Source organism: Priapulus caudatus, unplaced genomic scaffold (genome assembly GCF_000485595.1).
Source record: "Priapulus caudatus unplaced genomic scaffold, Priapulus_caudatus-5.0.1 Scaffold226, whole genome shotgun sequence".
Taxonomy (NCBI): Eukaryota; Metazoa; Priapulida; class Priapulimorpha; order Priapulimorphida; family Priapulidae; genus Priapulus; species Priapulus caudatus.
The window spans coordinates 32870-53868 of NW_014577287.1; the positions used below are offsets into that span (position 1 = coordinate 32870).

Sequence of the window (20999 nt, forward strand, 5' to 3'; positions counted from 1 at the left end):
AATAATTTAAATTCATTCATTTTACGGTGTGTACATTATGAACATTCATTGCAAACTCTGTTACCGCGCGTTCGCGCTATTTCGTAGTCGTTTAGCATGCATGTAAGTTGAGTATGCGTTGAATGTGCGTTGAACTGCTGCCCTCTGTTGGAATAATACTGAGTTTTTGTCACAGAATTCCTGTCATATAGTGCTTCGAATTATTCTGCGAAACTTTAATACGAAATATACAAGAAAATTAATGATCACGCGCAAGCCGTCTATATATGGTTAGTTACACAGCATGCCTTCTAAAGGACTATATTGTTCAATCTAGAGACAATAGGCAGTATCATTCGACGACGTGCAATGCGCGTATGCATTTTTTCACGTCTAGATTATTTCCATAAAATATGCATATATATATATATATATATATATATATATATGTGTGTGTGTGTGCGTGCGTGCGTGCGTGCGTGCGTGCGTGCGTGCGTGAGTAAATGAGTGCGTGCGTGCGTGCGTGCGTGCATGCGTGCGTGCGCATGCGTGAGTCCCAAATTCATAATCTCAGATGAAGGCATGGCATTAGTATAGGATAGCAAAGGGCCGCGGATGCTAGATCAAACTATCTGGGGAGATGTCTTTAGCTTAGAACAACGCCAAGCCTTGCAAGAGGCTGGGCCGACGGTCAGTAGACAGATATCATCAGGAGTATATAATAGAAGATTCTATTATATACTCCTGATATCATGGAGGGCAGACATCTATATATGGAGGGCCTATCTACTGACGCTGAAGAGTTTAGTGACATCGCCGGGTAGGTAATCTCATTATAGTATTACAGTCGATTAGGTAGCACACACAAATAGGACGGCTTACCAGTGAAACGGCTTAGTATCGCAGTGCAGGAAAGTAATATGCGGCCATATATATCAAGAGCTAATAATACCTAGAGTGTACAACGGAAAAACGGGAAAATAGTGCTATTTTACGACTACATTATTCTACTTTGCCTGCGAGTCTAGAATAATTTCATGGTATTGCATTAAGCAGAATTCCTTGCTCTCTACAACAAGACCTACCGCTTGTCAATACGATACTCCTAGGCGGAGATATCGGCTCCTAAACCTCCCCTCCCACATGCCTTACGCCGCTTCGCATCCACTTTATTCAGCTACCTACACGCGTCTAATACCAGATTTTCACCGCTCATTATCTCAGCGTAGGGGCATCGTAGGGACATGCGGTTTGTTTTATATGAACAAGGTAAGACAGCTAATCAATAATACTGCAAAGGATCCTCAAAATAAAACGGGAAAAGTTTATTAATTCGACTAATACTGCAGCATCGTTTCAGCATTTTACCCTTGTACGCTCTCCTTCTTTATCTGCTCTTGATAATATGTATAACGATAGATAGTGAACATCCATGTAATGTGTTTTATTACATCGAAATCATATGAATTAGTCATGCTTCTCAATTTCATCGATTTTGAAATTGCAACTTCTATTTGTTTGTTGGTTCCCAAAACAATGACTGTATTATTTATACTTAATTTATTCTATATTATTATTTTATATTATATCCTTATATTCACCCTAAATAATTCATTGTTTTAATTTGGCGTTGAAGCGCAATTAATTTATCTACTGGTTTCTTTATTGCTAACAAATATGCACAAGCACATGTTATAATTTTGCGCTTTCATATCCCATTTTCAATCTATACCATTTCAGTGCTAGTTTTAGAAGTATATATAAATGGATTTTATAAATATGCGGATTTTCAATAATATATCGCTTATTATATTATGAATAATTTTAATAAATTTAATAATTTATTACAACTCATACGACAGCAAGCAGTGATTTGCCCCAGCATAATTAAACTATTTTATTCTGGTACTAATGCGTAGATAGGTTTTATATTATGAGCTAATTTGGATTGCTATTATAATAATTATAGTTACCTTATTTTCTTTACCCTGTGGCTTTGCTAGTTTGTAAGTACGTGCTGCCACCTAGCGCCAATAGTCTGCTTTATAAAAGATATTTATTATTCATGCAAAAACGCATGCATCCACCCCACTGATCTCTACTATACTAACTTACTATTAATTTACTTAAAAGTACTAAGTTACTTAAAAGTACTAAACTTACTAAATTACTATACTATACTTAGTATAGTAGAGATCAGTGATCCACCCACGTACAGACGCATGCACGCGCTGCCACTGACTGCAAACGGATGGATAAATGCGCGCACATTTGCAAACATGTTGTAATGTTACGTTTTGATTTCATGTAATGTAATTTAATTAATGATATACCTCGTAAATAACGTTGCACAAAACAGATTAAAATATGTCTATGCTGATGTTTGCTTTTAAATTATACACTTTTATTGTCCAAATCTACATCTAATTAACACATCGTGATTGTAAGTGGCCGTTTCACGGTTGTATCTTAGTGCGTTCATGCTTATGAAATCAAAATTCGATAAATTCATATATTTTAAGTGATTACTATGTATTAAACTCCTATTCATCATGAATAGTACGTAAGAACGCCACCATCGTGCGGAAAATTGGTGGCACTGTTGCAACAAATGACGGTTTTGCGATTTGGGGTTTATGTTATAAAGTTAAGTTACAGGGTCAGAAAAGTCACCACGCAAATCCGTACTAGGCGAACTGAGTCGCCTGAAATCTAGAGTCAGTTTAGTATACTGAATCGGCGAATTTCGCTGGGTTTACGCGTCTATATAACGAGGGTATGGTTGGCCATAGCGAATGGGATGACTCCAGAAAATTCCTTCAAGAACAACAGATACAAATATATAATATACCTAATAACTGATATCACCCAACAATTAAGATAATTGCGGCTGAACTGGCAGTCTAAGGCCCGGCGGTTTCAATGTTACTATGTAATAATATGTATGTAATACATATGTATCCGCTACGATTTCAATAAGGCCGTTGATAAAATGTAAGTTTTTACTAAATCATGTACACACATTGTTATTATTTTTGCTTTAATCTAAAATATTTAGCAATGCGCCAACATCGAAGTTAAAAATAAGTATGCAATAGTTTTGTGTAGGATTTGCTAATGTTAGATGCATGGTGTTAATAATTGTATATATAAGACATACGTCGTACGTATATATAATATTCATTGCTATAAAATGTCAAGGTATTTTAACAATATATCGTACTGGTATATCTTCGTGGCAATTAGCGCAGGTGTGTATCTCTCTCTATCTCCGCTGGTTCCGTATATATGCAGAAAGTACGGTCGGTTTTATCGTGTATTCGTGTAATAAATCTTTGTGTTGTCGCGGTAGACTGATGACACATTCAACAAACTCTCTTGCCTTATGATATAAACCCAACACGACCTTACACATCCGGGGTCACCGCGTAAATGTGCCACGCTGCTTGCTTACTTCGCACTACTTATCCATTATTAGGCGTAGTAGAGATGGCCACGAACCTCGCGTAGCTAGCATAAAATAGGTGTCGCGCAGATACCGTACCAAGCAAGTGGCTGTTCGGCTGCACGTGATGACGCACATCACATGGCACTGTACGCGCACCATGCTGTGTCGTTCGTAATTTCTGACCTGCAATATTAGCTATATATTCTGCACGCGGCCTAATATAGTTTCGGTCGCCATCTTACCTTGTTGTGGTTGTCGAAAAGACAGGTTAACCATGCATGTGGTCGTCGTAAAATTGTGCGTGTTAGCGCGGTTTTAGTTTCAATGTGTTCAATATGTGCTGCGTTGGTTATGCAAACCACCAGTCATAGCTGATTGCAACCGCGCCCTGGATTCATAACGCCAGTCACCGCCAGTAGTGATTCTACTCGCTATACAGCTATGGATACGTTTGATATGTTAGGAAACGGTGATATAGATGCAAGCTTAGAGCCTCAGACACGGTTTCGTGCTAATACTTGGCATGGATTCCGACCACCGAAACCCGAGCCGGAGGAGCCCCGGGGAGGTGTGTCACCAGTGTCGGAACAGTCGGAAAACGCAGTTAACCTTACGCAAGAACTCCTCGATCAGGCCGATGGAGCGACGGGTGTTAAAAAAAATACATCACGGAGGAATGCATGGGGAAATATGTCCTACGCTGATCTCATCACTAAAGCAGTACAGAGTTCGCCTGAACAGAGACTGACGCTGTCACAGATATATGATTGGATGGTTAGAAATGTACCTTACTTCAAAGACAAGGGAGATAGCAACAGTTCTGCTGGGTGGAAGGTAATTTGCACGACTGTAAAGTTGTGCTGTGACATGATTTTGTGTCTGTTAACTGTCCGTAATTTCAAACATAGAAGGCTGAACGTACAGTACCTAGTAATATTCAGATCCTTGTGTATGTTGTATTTTATTTGCCAACATCCCGGTTACGGTTCTTGCATATATATTTATGTGCAGTTGAAAGTCCAACACAGCAGTAATACATGGAAGATATATAGCTCATCTAGTGAGATATGTTACTGATTAGATTGGCAATGACTAAATTCATTTGGAAATAAATAATCTTAGAGTATACTATATTCAGTGATTTTCTTCTACAGTAATTTCTCTTATTTTGACAGAACTCCATACGACACAACCTGTCGCTACACAACAGGTTCATGAGAGTGCAAAACGAAGGTACAGGCAAGAGCTCCTGGTGGATGATCAACCCAGACGCTAAGCCTGGCAAAAACATTCGGCGTCGTACTGGGTCCATGGACACTCACAAGTACGAGAAAAAGCGCGGAAGAGTGAAGAAGAAGTTAGAACTACAGCGCGCTCTATTGGCTAATGGTAGCCCCACGTCTTCGGAAGGTGGCGAATTGCTGGACACGTTCCAGCTGAGTGTAGCTGACTTCAGACCTCGCACGAGTTCAAATGCGAGCAGCTGTGGCAGGCTGTCGCCAATTCCAGCCATAGAAACGGACATGCACGACAAAGAGGTCCCTCCCATGTCGCCAATCCCCTGGAATGCGGAGTACAACGGCTCATCGTACGGCTCCAATAGCATGGACCTTTTTGCGGAACAGTTGACGGAAACGCTGAGTGAAAGTATGAAGATCACCAAAAGTCCATTGCATGAGCTGAGTCCGGAGGGCAGTGGGTACGGCAGCGGCTACCAGTCGCCCGCACACTTCCCTCACTCTCCTGCTGCTAACCGCACTTGCAGTAACCCTCACTCGCCATACAACAACTACGTGGGTTCACCCTATTCGCAGTCGAGCACCGGTGCGCCTCAGCAGCGCCAACAGTCGAGTGGATTTGGCATTCCTCTCCAGCAGTCGGTCTCCCCTCGCAGCTCGCTCACGACCCTTCAGCAGCCCACCGGTCAGAACCTGTACGCTAACACGGTCCTTAACGAGGATCCGATGATGTCTTCAACAGCCGTCAGTCGCCACGTCTACACACCTTCATCCCAAGGCCCACTCACGATGTTGACGCCTGTCGGGACAGACCTTGCGACTGTGGCAAGCACAGAGAACAGTCAGTCTGCCATCACTCCTCAGGCAATTCAACCGGCCTTGTCGAGTGACTTGGACTTGGCCCTTGATACGATGATGGGACTAGAGTGTGATGTAGACCAAGTGATACGACATGAACTGAGTGTCGAGGGTAGCCTCGATTTTAACTTTGATGGCATAGGTAATGTCAACCCCCAGAATGCGACTGATGCTGTGCAGCCTGGAAGCCACTGGGTGCATTAAAATAGGTGGGTTTATAGTTATACTTATACACTAAGTGAATGAATAGCCATAGCTCTTTCTGTGCTCTGCAGCAAGTTCTTTGGCCTTTGTGCGTACCTCGAAGGCTCATCGCTTTTCCACATACCCAGGTTTTGAAATTAATATCTATACTATAGCGTCGTTGTCCCTTCAGATGGGCATAAAAAGCTTGGCATTCGGCCAAAAATGCATTACATCGCAGATGCTCTCTTCACTTTACTAATGAGAACCTCTGCCTGGTAATACTGTGAATTTGGCAGTGATCCAATATCCTGTGGTTGGCCTACAGCAATGGTTTGCTTGTAGGAATGCGTATGAATCCCAATAATTTGTAGTCTTTAATAGCATAGTTTACAAATATAGCCATTTTCAGTAATATGCCATTTTATTAATTATGCACATTTTATATGTGTATACACTATAAAGGGTGCGAAATTAACGCGAGTCCGGAGTCAAATACTCCCTGATTTACTGTCGGACTCCCTGATTTGACATATTGAGGAGTTCGTGTGACTCCCTGAAAATTCTGCTATAGTAATTAGTTCGTTCCAGAGCACAGCCTCGCAGAATTGCCGTACTTTTTTCAGAAAATGTCCAAAGAACATTTTGCAGACGTGCAACCGCATGAATCTTCAAAATAAGCACATGTAAATTGTATGCGTTATTGTAATGTTGATATCTTTAGTTTTGAACTTTAGTCTGCAGACTCGCTTATTTTGCTGCAGACTCCCTTTTTTTGAGGTCAAGGAGTCCGTTGGATTCCCTCGTTCAAAAGTTAATTTCTACCCCTGGTATAGTTGTGTCATGATTTAAGTTTTTACATTGGTCTGCATATATATATACCCAATCCAACTGGTATATAAATTATATAGGTGTACGTGTCATGTGTGTGTACACAGTGTTGTGCAGAAACCCTAAATCTAGGAGCTTTTCAGCTAGCTAGTTCCTATATCAGGGTTCTCCAAGAGCACTTATAGCCTGGCGGCCCGCCAGGCTATCGTCGAGCCCCGCCATCCTAAAATGCACCCGCCACTCTAAATATCATAGCCGCCATGCAAAATATCATAGCCCCCGGACCCCCCTAGCACGCAAACTGCCTTCGGCGATTTGCAACAAGGACCGTAAAGGCAGCACCCGCCATGCTATAATGAAAAAGCTTGGAGAATGCTGTATATAGATAGCTAGAAGCAAACACAACATAAACTGTGTACTTTGTATTTTTAGTGTGCTCGTCTGTGATAGCTATGTAGAACCTTCCCCTGCATCCAGGTCTGCGTAAAGGTCTGGTTGACCACATCACTTTTATTTTGCAAGGCAAATATGCGGATTATAAATGAAGTTTGATAATAATAATATTAGTAATAATAATAATAATTTTATAGGACCATTCCGTGCAACTCACACTTTTAAGGCCACTGTGGAGCCTGAAGCCCCATTTATACATATAAACATCTTACATGCCAAAAAGGTCATACATCTGTAGAGTGAGAGGATTGCTCTAATATTCTTGGTTTGCTAAGAATTTATTCCTGGGCTGTTATTTGATATTCTAAATGGCAATGTACTGCAGAAAATTACAGTAAATATACTAAGAAACTCGAGATTGTTAGATTTACACAGAATGCTATTTATTATCAAAAACATTGATTTCTTTATAATAATTTCAAATAATTTGATGGGTTAAGAATTCAAACACTTCTTTGGTTGGTATTGTCAAGAGTACATTAAGCACATCTATAAATGGCAATTTTTCTGGTGTTTGAAACTTGACACTCATTTCTTAAATCAATCGAATTATGCCAATTATGGTATGTTATTGTGTGTAGAATGTGGGAGCAGGCAAGGTATATGAAGTAAGGTATAAGTATAGGAGTTGGCAAGGTATATAGTAGTAACTAGTAAGTATAGGAGTAGGTAAGGTATATAGTGTATGTAGTGCAATTAGACAGACAGCAGGCTTGGGACATACCCTCTTAGTCCCCTAGATGTGTATCATATCATGATTGAACTTCTAGTCAAAAGGTCTCGTCAGGTGCATGCCTTGTATGAATATTGCATGGATAAATTAATGGATAAAGCACTTATTCCGTTGTCAATCACTGGACTATTCATATACCTGCTGATTTTACCTACCGGCTTTATAAATGGTTGATATTGGAAATATAATGTAGGGTATATTATTATGTTGTGAGAGAGCGTGTGTGGTGTGGGTGCGTCTGTGTGTTAGTGTGTTTGCTTGCAGCAATGGTGGGTGCATGAGTGTGTAGGTACGTGGGTTTGTTTGTGTGTGCATGAATTGTGTGCTCCAATTACTACCATGTGCGCATGTCATGTCTGATTACTACAACGTCTAGAATTGTTACACTCAGCTGACAGGCCGTAATACGTCGGTGATTGCATCGTTTTAAATGGTTTAGTAAAAACATGAAAGTAACAAAAATAGTAGATATATATCAATATAGCAGTGCTATAAAGTTAGCCGTGTCCTTTGTCATATTTCTTTTGTTAGTTGAACTGTGAATTTTCCAAGAATTTCTGCTTCATTGTAAAACAAATGCGTGAGATCCGTCTCAAATAGAATGCTGCGCACTCTGCTTGGAATCTTTCTTCAAGGCCTGTCAGTGTTCTCGCAATTAGGACAATACTAAGATTAACACGAGCAGTGTTACTGCTATTACCGTTACATGCGTGGCCGTGTTACGCCACCTTAAAGGTTACCTCGTTGCTTCTTTCCCCGCATATAGGTCATACTCATAGCCGGTACTTGTTATGTATGCTGCGTATAGCGCTCATCGCAGTAAGGACCTCCGCTGAGTGGCCGTGAATGCATTCATTAGATGTGCAGGCAGGTCGATTTGGAATTAATTCATTTTGACGGCCACGTAACTCATCAAGATGTCAAGGAGTGTAGTGTGTCTGACAGTTGGAATGGAGCATGGAGTTCTTCATTGTTCTGTGCGAATGGTACGGTGGGGTGGTACGGGGGGGGGGGGGTCTATGAGGAATTAAAGCATCAAGTCAGTGTTCTTCATGTACAGTATCATTCACTTTTAGCTTCGACCCCGGGTGCATAGCTCCGACCATATGCATGTGTCGCACGGCTCCGTAGATAGGTTTCTGTGTATGTTGAACTAATTCATAGAAAGGCTTTTTATGATGTTTACGCATGAGAAGTACTTCTCATGTCAATATTCTATGGTTTTATGCCCATTGACCCTTCAGTACCCCCCCCCCACCTATTATGTGTTTGGAATGTTCCACATCATTGCAGCAACATATAATTATGTTGATACCATTTCTTGGTCGGAACATCATAAGTATTATTTTTCTTTTGGTATGACGTTCTATGCCTTTATTAAAACTACATATCGTAAAAGATATACATGTATGTGTCAAACACCACACCTCGTGTCAAATGCTACCAGTTCGGATCAGTTTGATGCACGGCCAGTCTTGGCGTCACTGAAGCCTGCTGATGATGACATTACTGAGGGCCGTGTGTGGCTAACAATGTAGCGACGATGAGCTACGCGCACAGGCAACCTTGGGCGCAATTTTGCACTGAAAAATTCAGCTTGTTTTGAAAAATGTCCGGGTTTGGCCATATTTGAGCTAAAAATCTTGGACTACATGTTCAGACTGTGCCATCTACAGTAGCCGCGCGTGTGCTAGTTGGAGCGCGGCCAAATGCCTGGGTGCTATTTTTACCTCGCGGCCGGGTATGGCAGTCTGGCTGCGCATAGTAGGTTATCTTGTTGCAATCCAGGGGAGAGCGGCCAAATGATTTGCCCTTTCCTGCAGCATTCCCAGCTGTTCTACCGCAGAAATGCGTGCTGAGACCGAATTACTACCCCCGCAGCTAAAAACGGTATAATTATCACAAATAATTAGTTGAATCATTAAACTGTTAAATGATTGGTTGGTTGCAGCAACTGATAGACTGCGATCTGTGAACGACCGTATTGCATGTCACGTGTAATGCAGTGAGCGAGTTTTTAGTTGGCTTAGTAATCTAGAAAATGAAAAAGAAATCATGTGCGTTAGGCTTGTAAAAATCGTGTACTTGGTTTATTTTCGCAATCAGCGCAGCTTAATAAGACAAATTGTCTTTATTAACTCCTGATTTCATGTAGCTAAACCATTTCATAAATTACAGATGGGGTACGCGTGATTGCAGACTCTCATATGCGTGCAGAACGTACATATGTATAGTATAGCAACGTCGAATATAATAATCCGTTTAGGCCTGCAATATCTTCAAATACACGGCTGACTAACTTGCCACTCTTGGTTTGCGTTCGTTCGTGGCTGAATTCCTCAGGTTACTGTCAGGTATACAGAGTAGAGGGTTTTGCATGCCACGTCTTGCTCTCTCCTTTCAGTGCTAGCTCCTAGCATGGATGCCCTACGGCCTACGCTGCTATTGTGCGCGATTTTGAGTAGGATTTAATCTCATCCGACTCCATAACGAAAGCTGCGCATTGATATTAGCGATACGGTTACTTGCAGCTAGGTTGACTTGTGATCTCATAGGTAAGCCATGTATGTAAGATATTTAGGTGGGCGGGGTCGAACTTGCAGTGTGCCCGGCACTGTGGAAAGCGTGAACTCAATTGGTGTCTTCCCATGCATGAGTTAATAACTTGCATCAATACGTCCTCTTCCTCGCCGGCACATACGCAGTTCCGTGCAGCACTTGGACCGCATCAAGAGTAGATAATAACACAAGAGTGAGACATCCGATTCCCGCATTTTTAACCGATTTTTCTCATCAAAATTTGCCACCAATAAAGAAGCTAGTGTATACGTTCCTCAGCTTATTATGGCCACTAATCACTCACCTTCGTGGTACTGATATTCGTTTACATTTGCTAGCGTATTGCTGTAAATCGTAATCTTGCACGAGCTGAATTCGCACAATTTACCGCTATTGTGGTGAGGTGTTAAGACAAAATTTGAAGCTATAGTGGCGCCAATATTTAGCAACGGACTGTTTCCAAATCATTCGTGCCCCGATAGGGTTGAAATACAATCTAAATTTCGAATTTTGATGATCTCGTGAGCGCCACTATAGCTTCAAATTTTGTCTTAACACCTCATTCATAGCAGTAAATTGTGCTAATTCAGCTCGTGCAAGATTTTGATTGACCACCTCAGTACTGTTGTGTTTTTTCCCTATACTTATTCCTTACTGGTTGCAAGGTGTTTTACATACTGACCTGACACTGGTGTAGGTGCGCGTCCGTGTGCGTGTACGCATACGTGTGCTAGGAGCCTAGTGTGTGCACTAAATGTTCTGTTTTAACTTTAGTGCCCATTCTTCTCATAGTAAATGAATTTTCAAGCCTGAAATTTAAGCATTGTGGACAATAGCATCTTGTGCTCGTGACCAGGTAGTGAACTTGCACGACTAGCTATAAATTGCTGGAACCAGTTGTTGTTTTGTACCACTAGTTCGGCTAGTTCTGTTGTCAGCAAAAGGTGAAATATTAGTTAAAGTCTCATCCAGCTCGTTGAAACGTAACTGAGTGTCTGAAAATCGTAATGGCCAGCGTACATATCTAAGATTGTGTTACACTTACAGTTACGTTGCTAAAGCGTTCTCCCGTTACATTATGATCGTCCTTCCTTCGTCATTACGACTAGATAATTACAATATTTAGTGCCCTGTCGCGTACTAGATACTATTTATCACCTACCTTATACTCTGCCATGAACCCAGCGTAGTGTTTCTGGGTCACTTGAAGGTTTAGATAAATCTTGGAGTGACTACAAGGCCGGCGTCTGTTCACTGTGGATCGTGAACCCCTCCCCCCCCCCCTCGCCTTCGATGCTGGACACTCAACAGCCGCGTGGATTCGACCGTCAACTTGTCGTTAAAAGCAACCTTGTTCATTTAACAAGTAAACGCATGCACTGCGGCCTTCGTGCAGTTTACTGAGTAGTTGGTGGATGGTGGAGGGGGGGGGGTAACGGTACTACAGCTTCGAGTTAATCTTTGCCGCAAAATGTCATGTGGAATTGTAAACTATCGTGTGGTATAAATTCATAAAATGAGGAATTCAATTGGGTCTGGCCGGCTTGATTGGCGCCACTAATATTGCCTCATCATTTATTGATATGTGCTGTAGCCTGCTTCTGCACAGTAGTAAATGCACATATAGTAGTAGTTCGTCCTTGGAGAATGGTTCTTCTGAAAGCGTAATTATGCCGTGTGGGAACAAGACAGGCAGAGGGTGGGGGTCATGAGAAGTTCAATCTCGGCGTGCGATGTGCATACATGTTTTCACGTGCCCTCTGACTGCGGCATTTTCAACGGCTCCCTGTGCCCCAAAGTGCTTTGCTCGGATCCCGCTCGACTAGTTTCATGCATTTTTAATCTCATCTGAGTGCAGTAAGTCGCGTAGTAGGAACTATTTTTAGCCGCGGCTAGATTCAACGCGAACGGTTTAAAAAGCCTGCTGATGATGACATTACTGAGGGCCGTGTGTGGCTAACAATGTAGCGACGATGAGCTACGCGCACAGGCAACCTTGGGCGCAATTTTGCAACATATCGTAAAAGATATACATGTATGTGTCAAACACCACACCTCGTGTCAAATGCTACCAGTTCGGATCAGTTTGATGCACGGCCAGTCTTGGCGTCACTGAAGCCTGCTGATGATGACATTACTGAGGGCCGTGTGTGGCTAACAATGTAGCGACGATGAGCTACGCGCACAGGCAACCTTGGGCGCAATTTTGCAATGTCACGAAGAAGAAGATCGTAGGCGTGAATGTGCGGCGAGCGTCGCTGGGGGAGTGGGCGACATGGGAGAGGAAAAACGGCACTTGCGTCGTGACAGTTGTAATTCGTAGCAATTATTGCTTCTATTTCTGGCTGAGGGTGTATCGACAGATTTAAAATAAATGCTCCCTTCTGTACGTGCGTGTTGCGGACCTTCCATCGATCAAGACTTCGATGACGATCTTTGCTGTTCGTGTCAAAGGTCGGCGGGCGGCGCATCGACGGGAAAATACGATGCTTGCTGGTCGCAGACGCGTATGTATGGCCGTGTTTTCCCTCACGTGGCGGCGCTAAACCCGTGTCAGCAGCTAGCCCCCCAGTGCCCCCACTATCTGACAGTTCACGTAAGCACCGTCAGCGATTGTTCCAATTAGGTAGAGTAGACTCGTCGGGTGTACAGTAGGCATCGATTGATCTGTAGGATTTATGCGCTGGTCATTAATCGATACACTATCGAGCGGTACCCCGCTGCTTGCTTTCTTGCAGCGCGTGGCCAAGTGTCCGCCGAGTGCACGCGTAGGCCGCTGCTGCACACAATCCGCAGGTGCATTAGCCGTATGAATAAATTATCGTTGTAGATAATCGCGCATTTCAACTATTTGTGGAAGCCTGCACACTGTTGGGATCTTCGACCAACCGTGCTGCAGTTTCCAGTCCGTAGTGTGTTTGACATCATCGGCCATCCACTGCCGAATACTATTCAAAGGCGTTGTATAATGTTGGTATATTGTATCGAGCCGGCATGGGACCGGGTCGTAATTTGATTAAGAGCATGAAAGCTGAAGAGATGACAGCTGAATTTGATGAAGAGTGATGGTTGAAATAAAGCTGTCAACGTACAGTAGTGCAGAGCGCCGTAGCGAAGTATGGCTATCCGTTTGATCGCGTCGCAGCGTTGAAAGGCACTCAGACGTCGGGGGAGCTTGCGCTCAGGTTCTGGCCGTTAGCCAAGCAAGTCGAGCGAGACAGGCGCGCAGTGGTCCACGATGCGTCCTCTAGCAGAGCTAAACTGAGACTCCCACTGCCGCCGCTGCCACTGTGCAAACCCCGCCGAGTGCTATCCGGTTACCGATCTCACTTTAATTAATAAGAGCCATTTAAATGCCGTGCGTGTACTGAGATACGTTGCGGGGTGTCTAGATACCCTTACTAGCTGACGGAAGTTCTCTTATGTACAATTCTGCATTACTAGTGAAGTCAAATAGTCCTAAAAGTGAGTCCTGGTCCTAGTTAGGAGACCTTTCACAGATGTTGCTCTTCTAGAAACTCGGAGACTAGGCTATCTTGACACTGTTATGCCGCTTTTATACTGCGCACGACTTTAGCCCGCTTCTGAAGCGGGATAACTTTAGCTCGGGATAAGTCATTTTATACTGCGCACGACTTTAGCCCGCTTCTGAAGCGGGATAACTTTAGCTCGGGATAAGTCGTTTTATACTGACAATTAGCTCGGGTCTGAAGCGGACCCTGAACCACCTCTTGAGGTGGAATAACTTTAGCTCGGTGGTAAGTGTTTTTCGACCTTTTATACATGGAGTTTATCCCGCTTCAGGTCGCGGACCTGAAGCGGGATAACCCCAGTATAAATGGGGTAGTTGGGGAGGGTTTGTGGGGGGGGGAATTTAAGAAGCGGGCTAAAGTCGAGATACCTTTTATACTGACGTTAGCTCGGGTCTGAAGCGGACCTGAACCACCCCCTAGAACGGGATAACTTTAGCTCGGGCTAAGGGTGTTTCGACCTTTTATACTGGGGTTTATCCCGCTTCAGGTTCGGACCTGAAGCGGGATAAACCCCAGTATAAAAGCGGCATTAGTAGCTGTGAATATACACGCGTCTATTCGTTTATCTGTGTTATGTCCGCCTTCTGTCTTCTGTATGTACATGTAATCTGGTTCCTTCCCTAGCCTTGGCTGCTTCACATAAATCCGCCTGTTTTTATAGAAATGACAATCTAGTGAGAACGACCAATACAAATACAATCAAGAGTACATAATAGAGATCTCTATCATGTACTATCATGTACAATCATCTCTATTATGTACTCTTGATACAATATAGGGAGAGAGAAAAACAAGGCTGTATATATATGATATCCTATTTTCATATAACTATAAGTGCTCAGTGAGTGAGGCGCTAAGTTGTAGCTTTCTTTCGTAATTCCAAATGCTAAACATTGTGTAGTAAATTTCCTAACGCGGCAGTATTGTCCCTCACAAGCGGAAACTTATAAAAGTATAATGGAAGAAAAGTTATGCTTCTAGCTTTTACAACGAGCTTGTTCACGATTCGTTTTCTGGGTGTGATGGGGCGCTATCATCGCAAAATCCAAACGTGTCCCACTAAGGGGAAACTGTTACAAACTGATAAGAGCTACTGTACCTTCACACAATACTGCAGTTTCAAACTTGTACAGTGTAGTACTAAACTACTAATACTGCTACAAGTATTCAAGTAATATTTACATTATACAACATACTAATACATTGTAATACTGTTAGAATATTCAAGGGATTTCCACAGGGCACATTCATTGTTACAATACACAATGAACTGCTGGAGCAGTGGGTCACAATCCCGCTGAAAATCATCGCCACAAGTGGCAAATCAGTGGAAATCACTGATGAAGTGTGGCGAAATTGGGTGTGTCATGTTTTTGCACGTACGACAACATTTTACAAAACTTTTATAAATTTACTAACTTTAATAAACAAATTTTTGACTCGTTGATTTAGTAACACAGTGTCTTAATTCCTCCGTGGTGTGACGAATTTGCCTTATCTGTGGCAACATTTAATAAAAGTTGCCCATCCCTGTTCTAGATAATTCAACCTGCTAGTATCTGCTATAGTATACAGCCTACTCTATATACAACATTCTGCCGAGATACAGGCACTGTCAGCACCCATTGCTACAGTATAAAGCTCACAGAAGAAAATTCACACAATGGTAACGACATGACACAATTTTAGAAACTGGCTCGGCATGATCCTAATGAAGAGCCTGTTGAGCAGGCATTCCTACAGAGATTTCGTTTTTTTATTGTATATCTATGCAAGCGAAGCATTATCCTATCGATACGCTATCTTATATACTCGCATAAAAGGGCAACTAGTTTCATTTCAGTAATTGCATTTTCCTAAGCTGTCTCCCTAACGTGTAGACTGTAGAGAAACGTCGTACAGTGTCGGACCAAATAGCTGCCGTTGTGTATTTTAATTGAAATGCGCTTTCTCTTATTGTTGTTGCAGGTGGCCTATAGATGCCTTTAATATGAGATGTCTTCATGGGTGGGGAACTTCGACAAAATCAGCTCAACTCATGGATCAAGGGTGTACATCTACATTGAATCAAAAGCTTCATCTTGCTTCTAAGCTACTAGCTGCAAGATAGTACGGCAGTATGCACTCCAACAGTGTAGACACTGCAGTATGCCGCCATGACGCTGGTCTATACTGCACTGTGTGTCGGAGCACCGGTGACACCGTGGTCGATCTCATCATAGCGTGCTGCATAGAGCATACACTGGTATTGGTGATACTGCTGTTCGACTATTATTCACAGCTACGACACAGACTGGTAATGGAGGCAACACACTACAGTAGGCATTGTAGCAAATACCACGAAATGCTGATGGATAGTGCATCGCTACTACTTATGCAGTTACATGTAATACCATTTTGTCAGGCGATTGGTCATTACTAGATTACTGCTAATGCTGGCAACAGTGACATCAACATCATTCAGTCATACCTACTTCAGCAATGGTGACTTCAGACTGCCGTGGGGTTGGTCATTACTAAAGTTTACACTAGTAACGGTGACACCAGCCTGCCGTCACCAGCCTGCTGCGTGATTGGTCATTACTAAAGTTTACGCTAGTAATGGTGACACCAGCCTGTGGTGTGGTTGGTCATTACTAAAGTTTACGCTAGTAACGGTGACACCAGTCTGCCGTGTGGTTGGTCATTACTAATGTCTAACATATCGTAAAAGATATACATGTATGTGTCAAACACCACACCTCGTGTCAAATGCTACCAGTTCGGATCAGTTTGATGCACGGCCAGTCTTGGCGTCACTGGAGCATTTAATTCCGGTGCCATGATGATAAATATTTAGGGTAGGTAATGTATGTCAGGCATACGTGAAAAGGTGAACTGGTAAACAGATTATATAGATACTCGTGTAATAATCTGTGCGGGTGCATACGTTATTACAATTTACATGGCATTTAATCCAGCTAGTAAAAGTTAAAAAATTATGTCCACTTTTTCACAAAATGTAAGTGATTCTGTTCACGTTTTATGGTTAAATTGCTGCATTATACTTCCTATTTTGCTATTCTGTTCGATGTGAACAAACACTCGTGACTCGTACATAGCCCATAGCAAGCATAAATTTAATGTCGTGATAATTATACCAAATCGCCGAGGTTTTTTGGGATTTTTAACTAGTTGAGAAATAACTTATCAGGTAGGAATTTGTCGATACATTTAGTCCCGTTAGTACTTACTTTTAATGTAAACAAATTGGAACAAAATTTTTCCAGATATCCACGCAAGGGAAATTCGTGACGTAGTCAATTTAAATTTAACACGAGCACTAGTAAAGTTCTCCGTATTGTTTAGCCTACCACTCATATAGCCTTTTAACTACGCGAGCTCTCAGTAATATAACTCGTATATAGATCTTGCACGTCCACAGATATATTACTGCTGAAATCATAGGGTCAATTAAAGCTGAACTAATTTGGTTAGGACTGAACTTTGGTGGCCAATCTAATAGGCTGATAATTATTCTATAGGTTTCTGACCTGTGTAATATATTAGTTATCTGCTGGTATATCAAGAGGCAAAGACACCGATCAAGATTATAGAGAATGTAAAGTGGCTTTCTATGGTACAAGTAATAGTGTAGTCGAGGTAGTTCTGTGGTAAAATTAGTTGGGTGAAACCAGCAACCATTACAACAGCTCTGCTAATAATAATATTAGGCTTGTATGCATCATTTTGCCAACACCTTCGTAATTAAATCCATTTTAAATTTAACTGCGACTGAATTCAAAATGCAGGAGTTAATTATAAAACAAGCATTGATTTCTCACTCGTCCAGCCTATTGTGGTGAGTTGTGGTCGTGTGCAGAATTATAATATCGCACCTTGGCAAAATGGTAGTTTGTGTCTGCCGTGAATGATTAGCGGGTGAACTAGTTACTGAGTACTGTGCGTTAACGTGACTCACGTATTTTGACACATTAGCGTAATATTCGTTTACCTGCACCTTGTGGTGGGTCTCTCGCTCGTCGTTGACATTACAATGTGGAAGTGGTGGCCACCGTCTAGAACAGGGGTTCTTAACCTGTAGTCCATGGACCCCTTTGGGGTCCGTGGATAGGCTTCAGGGGGTCCGTAGTTGCAGCTTAAGTCATCCTTAGTCCGTAATCACCTTATGTGCATTTTTCTGGGGAGGGGTCAGTAGCTTTCACCAGATTCTCAAAGTGGTCCATGACTCAAAAAAGGTTAAGAACCACTGGTCTAGAATGAACAAACATTCGCTTACGCGCATCTCGCGTATAATCTGTGCTCGTTTCTGTGTGTAATGGAAAATAATTGTGGTCTGCTGTACGGCAGTAACTTACCGTGTAAGTTACACACGATGTTACCTTGGCCGCCCTCACATTGTTAGCAGCTCTGCATACGACGCTGAAAAGCCAGACAAAGGCTTATCTCACTGAAATTCCAAAGAACTGGTTCTAAGTTACTATCGAAGGTCGTAATAAAATTAGCGGGACATGCTTCTCAGTGCAAAATTATCAAATGGTTTTACGGTTGGGTTTTACCATAGAGGGTAGTATTTGTGTTTCCTAACCTGGGTTAGGCTCGGGGGGCATCTCCTGGAATTAACAGAACGATAGCTTGCTTCTGCTGCTGCAAAGTTTACGGGTTATTTTGAAGAAAGTTGTCGTTTCTAGCTTGATATATATATAGCGTAAATGTTTCAGTTTTTATTGTAAGTGCCAGGTTTACTGTAAGCAGATGATTATAATTTCTTACAATTGTATGAGCGATTCATTTTATTGGTGATTAAATTAATTTTGAATCTGAATTCAACGTGATATAACGTGATATAATTTAGGTTTGGGAAATTAAAATCATGTATAAATGACTGGCAGTTTCCTGGTGTTAAATATGATAGTTTATGTAATTGAGAGAAAAACATTGGTGCTTGGCAAAGTTACACCCACGGTTAGGGCTTCGCCACTTGACTAAGTAGGTTGTTAGTAAACACCCGTGTTAAATAAATAATGTATGTCATTATTGATTGATAACGTGGACTGTTAATTTCATAAGTGAATGATAGGAATAATATGAATACAGGTGCAGAGGCTGAGCATTGATGTCATCATGTGGTCTTTATGACCTAATGTGAAATTCTATTCGAGTACTCCTGCTGTATATACATACTAAGGTACTCCATCATGAATTAAACTATGTACAGGAATATTTTATGCATATTTTATGTAAATTTTAAATAGGATTTCTCGGTATTAGACAACTGGTTAAATCTTGAAGTGCGATTTGCATTTTCGTCCTGACTATCTATCTGGTAATTTATTTTCTAATCAATAAGTGATACGTGAAAATATAAAATGGAGTGTTTAAATGGTTTTTTTGTGAGAGTTCAAAAATGAAACGTGAATGAACAGTAAAAATTCGAGATTCGATCTGATCTGAACGCTCACAGTGACTGTGTGCGAGATTTTCTATCAGGTAATCCTGTACAACCCTGTATTCTAGAAGGTCTTTGTCGTGTTACAGACCAATGTATTTGACATAAGTTTATCGCCGTGGATACCGTAGGTCCGTGCATGCTGGACATCATTGATCCTCGTTTTTATTTCATGAGCATTGACATTGTCAGAATCCACTGCCCGCGATGTTTTGCTGAGAACGAGCCTACTTTGTTTGTGATGCGCAGGAAAAATGCGATCAACATTCAAACAGGAAATGTTGTAGTTAGTGAAGACTTGACTGTACCCATGTTGTTCGTGCGGTTACAGTTTGACAGTTAAATTTTAAAATCGAAAGTTCGTTCGGAAAACATGATGGCAGTGCAGTAGTACAAACCGCATTCGCGCATTCCGATTCCTTCACGTCGTGAATGTGGTGTCAGCTGTGCAGGCTGACCGCTCACAGCGCTGACCGATGGCTAAGCGCATCGCTACCTAGTCTGACCACTGACTATGTATAATATATATATATATATATATATATATATATATATGTATATATATATATATATATATTATCAGGAGCTAATAATGACAAATTATTTTATGACAAAATAATTTGTCATTATTAGCTCCTGATATTATATAGTAGTGTGAGCGGGAAGACATGATTCTGCAGTCCGTGGGTCTGTCTAGCCTGGCAGCGATCTGCACTGCATGGCATTCAGCTTATTCAGTGGTCAGACTAGCTGTAGCCTGATCCTGCAGCCAGTGGGTAAATCGTTGACTACTGTGAGTGTCAGGTAAAGGCTGCTTACGTATGTAGTAAGGTGTTTATGAATGTTTTTATAGAGGTGATTACTACACGTATATACAGAAACCTTTATGGGTCGCGCGCTCATGTAAGCTGTGAGTGTCAGGAGCTCGGTTTTTCGACGAGCCTTACTGTAAACTTGCAATTAGAACCACAATTAGAACCTTCGCCGACTTTTGTCGGGCGCCCTCTAAAATGTACTGAATGACGGACAAAAAGCTGTGCGGTGCTCACTAGTGAAGTTTAAACTGCAAATATTTGCAATGCAATAGCGACGATATTGTCAGTACACTCGCCTGTAAGTTACACTTCGATCTAGCGAGAGTTCACTCAGAGTTCACATCGTGAGAGTGTTTTTTAATCATTGCTTCATTTTTCTAGCACTGCAATTATAGCTTGATGGCTAGCATAACGTGGTATCCGGGAGTTTAGACAATCTTAACTCCTCGCGGTGGTGAGCAAAATACTAATACACTGCGCGTCGCCCGATGTCGTAACGAGGGCCTAGCTTCAAGTAGCTTTTAATTTGATAAGTAAATATGGATTTATAATGGCATTTTCTCCGTTTGTGACGCCATCCATGCAATATAATGCTTCGGAATTATACTATATTTTAACTATAATTTGTAATTTATGTATTCATGCGTAGCAGTCGCAGTGCAGTCGTTAATGAGCTTTTACGCTGCACATCTCTGCGCCATGCTCGCTGCTGACCTAAGCTCATCTATCATATCACATCAGATCTAGATATCACACAGGAAATTCGTTTGTACGAGCAAAGATTTCCGTGTAACGATCTTGTTATTTTTTTCCAAATTCGCGCTACGATCGCGGAATATCAGGCCGAGTTAGTAGCGGCGTGTGTTGATCGTGTCAGTATCGGCCTGAAGCTTATGAGGTTTAGTCATTACAATCTTCCC

General features: G+C 41.9%; 1 protein-coding gene across 1 annotated transcript; it reads left to right on the plus strand.

Annotated features, from left to right (window-relative positions):
* The first annotated feature begins 3428 nt into the window (after nt 1–3428).
* LOC106807633 (forkhead box protein O-like) lies at nt 3429–16508 on the plus strand. Its single transcript, XM_014810042.1, has 3 exons — nt 3429–4261; nt 4603–5732; nt 15784–16508. The coding sequence occupies exons 1-2, from the start codon at nt 3869–3871 to the stop codon at nt 5725–5727; spliced, it is 1518 nt and encodes a 505-aa protein (XP_014665528.1). The 5' UTR covers nt 3429–3868; the 3' UTR covers nt 5728–5732; nt 15784–16508.
* The last annotated feature ends 4491 nt before the right edge of the window (nt 16509–20999 follow it).